The sequence below is a fragment of the Manacus vitellinus genome, unplaced genomic scaffold (genome assembly GCF_001715985.3).
Source record: "Manacus vitellinus isolate BGI_N305 unplaced genomic scaffold, ASM171598v3 scaffold_632_pilon, whole genome shotgun sequence".
In the NCBI taxonomy this organism is placed as follows: Eukaryota; Metazoa; Chordata; class Aves; order Passeriformes; family Pipridae; genus Manacus; species Manacus vitellinus.
The window spans coordinates 1-4,755 of record NW_021940706.1 but is presented as its reverse complement, the minus strand read 5'-3'; the positions used below and the strand labels follow the sequence as shown (position 1 = coordinate 4,755).

Sequence of the window (4,755 nt, the reverse complement as noted above, 5' to 3'; positions counted from 1 at the left end):
CCCACTGACATGGGAGAAAGGGATGGAGATAATAACACCACCCTTGGTGTTCCCATCTCGTTGTGCCCAGACCATGCTGGGACAGAAAGACCAGTTGCCATGCAGGGAAGGGGCTTGGCATGTCCACATGCCTGCCAGCCCACAGCTGCCTGGCAGGGGTCATGCGAAGGCAGCCGGGCTCACATTGACCCTGCGGGCATCCCAAGCAGCCTTGCTCATCCCAGGACCCTCACCATAGCAGGCTGATTTGCTGTTCTCAGAGGCAAAGTAGATGCCCTTGCCCACACGCCCTCCTGAGTGTGGCATGATGCGCAGCCCGCTCTTCAGGATGGCCGCCACCACCGCCACGTTGGTGCCGTGCCAAAGCAGGCGCCGGTGCTCCAGGAGGTCGTGGGCTTTGAAGCGCTCATCCTGGAGAGACGCACAGCTAAGGGCTGTCCACAGAGGGAGATGTGGATGCCCAGGCATGGAGGGCTGCCACCCACTACCCCAGGCCAACTCCAGAGCCCAGATGGAGGGGCAGGAAAGCGGGCAACCCTGGCCAGCTGGGCTGAAGCCCCCACTGGGTAAAGAAGCCCAGAGCCCTAACACAATCCTGGGGTGCAACCAGGGCTTCCACACTGTAAGATGGGGCAAATCATCTCCACCTCACCTCACCAGCTCGGGCCACCTGCCAGATGTTGAGGATGTGGAGGTTGTGCCCAGTCTGTGTCACGTAGTTTTGGATCAGCTGCCAGGGAGGGAGGCAGGAAAGCAATGTCACCACAGGCAGCCATCCCAGCAATGCCCAGGGTGCCCCTGGGACAGTGGGGACCTTTTGGTGTGCCCACAGGCATGGCACAGTTGCTCCCCATTATGAGACACTGTGGCACAAGGAGCACCTGATATTCCCGGGAAGCTGAGTCCAGCAGGGAAAGCTGGCAGCAGAGCAGGGCATAATCCTGATCCAGCGGATGCGGGACTTCTTTCTCCTCCTCCTTCACTTTCTGTGCCTGCAGGCTCTGTGCCAACTCAATGTCGGCCAGCACCTGGCAGGGACAGACCAGAGACATCCTCACCACCAGTGCCGGGCACCGTACTGGGGGACCAGGGCAAGCCCAAACTCCTGCCAGCAGCTCCCTGCCCCACATGCAGGAGCCCTCCTTGGGGAGGGATGCCACCCACCACGTGCCCTGGCATCTCACCAACAGCATGTCCTTCTTGGCACGGAGCAGATCAAGGGAGTTGATGGGGGGTGGCCGTGCCCGCCCAAAGTTGTGGGGGACGATGGTGTAGAAGCAGGAGGAGAGCTCCTCCAGGCAAGAGGCATCGGGGGGCTGCTTCTTCAGCGCTGCCTCCAGCTCCTCCAGTGCCTCAAAGCCCCTCGCGATCTGCTGCTTGCTCAGCTTCCCCAGCGGCATCTTCTTCACGTCTGGAGGGTGTTGGGGAGGGCACAGGTGATCCCATCCACCCCACTTGCCTCACAAGAACCTCCAAGCATCACCACGGGCACATGCAGGCACTCGGCACGGGGTATCCACAGTCCCACCAGGTGCCGGGATGGCAGAGGGGATGCTCTAAAATCCATCAGTACCTCTGCCCCACTCACCCCTCCACCTGCACACCCCAGCTGAAGCCCCCAGACCCAGCACATGCCATCCATCACCTCCTACCAATATTCGAGGTCTGCGTGGCATCCCGGGACCTGTCAGGGACCTGGTGACCCCCTTTAATGTCCTGTAAGAAACCTATACTGGTGTCCAGTAGCCCAGGAGTGGGATATGTCACCACTGTGGTGACACCCCAGCTGCCTGTTGTACTCACCCTGAGGGCAACCTCCACCTTCTGCCCAACCCTTGGCTGCACCTCGATGAGTGTGTACTTCCCTTCCTTGGCAACGAAGTTTTCCTTTGAGGCCCAGCTGTTCTTGGTCTTCTCCCGAAACTTCTTCTCAAAGACCTTCTTGGCAGCCTCCAGGGAGGCGCAGGACATGAGCTTGGACTGGCCCACCTCCCCCTGACAGTGGATAGCAGTGCTCAGGACCTCTCCTACATCCCTGCCCCACCTGCCCCATGCTGGAGGGAGCAGGCAGGGTTCAGGGGGGTTGCAATTGCAGGGCTGGTGGGCGGGGAGTAGGAATGTGCTGAGCCACCAGCATGGGAAGAGACTCCAGGACTCCTTGTTGTAATGTCACATTCACATTCACTGCAGTGACAGGTGCCATGTGCCCCAGCCACGTTCACCATGTCATGGGTGGGAAAGTCCTTGAAGCCCCCCAAGCAAAGGGCTATAACAGGACACTTCATTGCTTGCTTCAGGACCAGGAAAAAGGGATGGGGACCACCAGGTTCACCCTCAACCTTTGGGGATCCGAAGGCAGGCTGGGGACAGCTGGAGGTGGGTGGGCATGCAGTGCCAGGGTGGACTCACCACACGGCCCCAGCGGGTCCAGACACTGTGAGCACCATTGTGCTCAAGGAGCTGGATGATGTAGAACTTGTTGTTGTTGGCACTGATGTTGGTCTGGTTCAGGGTGCAGTCGTAGTCCTCGTAGACCTACAGTGAATGGCATGGCCTGGGCTGGCACCTGGGCAGCATTTGGGGATGGGGAGGGTGCAGAGATGTCCCAGCAGGGATACAGGGGGGTCTGCATGGAAAATTGGAGCTGCCTATGTGTCAGCAGGTGACTGCCCAGGTGTTCCCCCTGCTGCCCATGTCCCCCCATCCCAGCCCCTCTGGTACCTCAGCCCCACTCTCACCTGGGCACCTGGTGTCGTGCTCAGGGGGCACAGCCCATCGATGGTGGCAGGGGGCTTCTCCCTGGAGGCAGTTTTGAGGGCTGCCAAGGTGGAGCTCCGGGTGTCATCCCCCTCTTCTTCTTTCACTTCCTTTTCCCTGCCATCTGGCTGTGTGGAGGAGGATGCAGGGCACTTGGAAGCCATGACTCAGCCTCCCCGCGGGCGCAGCTCAGCCTTAATCCTCCAGCAAAGTCCTCTGGGGAAAGGCAGAGCAGGAGGTGAGAGACGCCAAGTCCTTCCAAGAAATTTCAGTTTTCCTTCCTCCTCCAGCCCACAGCTGGGTTGGAGGAAGGGATGGGACCTCTGCCCACAAAATGTCTCAGCCTTAACCCTGTATTTGGCATGGGGGACAGAGCCTCTCAGCACTTTTCAGCCCCCATGGGACCCCAAAATGAAAACAGCCCAGTGACACAGAGCTGAGGGGGATCATGGGGGAAGGAGCACAGCTGCATGCTCAGCAAACTCATGTCAGAAGAGCTGGAAGAGGATGAGGGTCTGCTGGAGAGGTGGGGGGAGCTGGGAAAGCCCTGCTGGCCCCAACCTCCCCTCACCAAGGACCCCCAATCCACAGGAGTGTATCCCCACAGCTCCCACAGCTCTGTGCCCCCAGGGCCATGCGGGAGAGGAAACCATGCAACACCAATCCCCCCCAAACACACAATGCCTTCCAGTCCCTCCCAAGCCCAGTGAAGTGCTTTGAATTGGGCACGGGTGGTCTCAGGTAGCCCCTGTCTCCTTCAGACCCCTGGTCCCAGCCGAGCTAGTGGTGGTGAGGGCAGCAAAGGGGGCAGAGGAGCGGGGAGCAGCCGTGTCCTACCTGCTCCTGCTGCCTGGGGTTGCCTGTCGAGGAGTCTCCTACAGCCTTCGGGCTGGCTGGGCAGCCTGCCCGGAGGAGAAACTTTTTCCCTAGGCAACAGGCAGGGACGACAGCGGAAACAGCTGCCACGCCTCCGGGTAGCGCATGCACCCTGTGGCAGGCCTGCCTGCTGCCTGCACTGCCTGCACTGCCTGCAGTGTTGCCTGTACTGCCTGCACTGCTGCCTGCACTGCCAAACACTCTCTGGACGAGAGGTGACCCTGTCAGTGGCTGCTCTTCCATCCCACCACCTCCCCTGGTCATGCTCTGAGACAAAGAAAACAGTCTTGAAGAGTTAATGTCGCCAGCGTCATTTTGCGTGTTAAAATATCTTTTCTTGAGTCCCCATCAAACAGGCAGGGCTGTGGGTCAAGCGGGGAGGAAAACTTGAGCACATCCTGGGAGCTGAATGTAGCTTGGGGGGTTCTCAACAATAGCTGCCTCCTCCTGCCTGCAGCCCCACTCTGAGGGGTGTGGGTGTGGGCAGGGTGGCTGTGCGGGCAGCAGGGACCGCTGTCATGGGCAAGAGGCAGAGCTGCCCCTCGTGCTGAGAACATGGAGAGGACAACCTTGCTGGGGCCAAAGCCTTGCTGGCTTTATAACTCTTGGGCTTGGCCACATCAGCCCAAGCTGTGCAGGCGGGGGCACAGCCCCCTGTGCTCCCCTGGGTGATTTAGTTTCATGGTGTCCCCTCAAAGGGCTGCAGCCCGTGGTAGCTTTTTAATTACTGATAGGCTGGAGGAGTTGGGTTTGTTCTGTCTGGAGAAGAGAAGGCTCCAGGGAGACCTTAGAGCCCCTTCAGTACCTAAAGGGGCTTTCAGGAGACCTGGAGAGGGACTTTGGACAGGAGTGTGGAGTGACAGGACAAGGGGTAACAGCTTTAAAGTGACATAGGGCAGGGTTAGATTGAACATAAGGAAGAAATGTTTATGCTGAGTGTGGTGAAGCACTGGCACTCGTTTCCCAGAGCAGCTGCGATCCCTGCCAGTGTCCCAGGCCAGGCTGGACAGGGCTCTGAGTATCCCAGTCCCGCGTGGGGGGGCCGGGCCGGAGAACTCTTTAAACGGCGCCTGCGCGGCCCCGGAACTACATCTCCCGTCGTGCCTCGCGGCGTGTCCGCCC

At 59.7% G+C, this 4,755-nt stretch overlaps 1 protein-coding gene across 1 annotated transcript; it reads right to left on the bottom strand.

The window, feature by feature from the left end:
- Nucleotides 1–105: 105 nt before the first annotated feature.
- On the bottom strand, nt 106–3,662 carry LOC103755317 (protein mono-ADP-ribosyltransferase PARP3-like). Its single transcript, XM_029963775.1, has 9 exons — nt 3,595–3,662; nt 2,739–2,971; nt 2,410–2,535; nt 1,804–1,995; nt 1,653–1,716; nt 1,185–1,411; nt 882–1,028; nt 653–730; nt 106–411 (listed from the first exon to the last, which is right to left on the bottom strand). The coding sequence occupies exons 2-9, from the start codon at nt 2,919–2,921 to the stop codon at nt 160–162; spliced, it is 1,269 nt and encodes a 422-aa protein (XP_029819635.1). The 5' UTR covers nt 2,922–2,971; nt 3,595–3,662; the 3' UTR covers nt 106–159.
- Between the last annotated feature and the right edge of the window lie 1,093 nt (nt 3,663–4,755).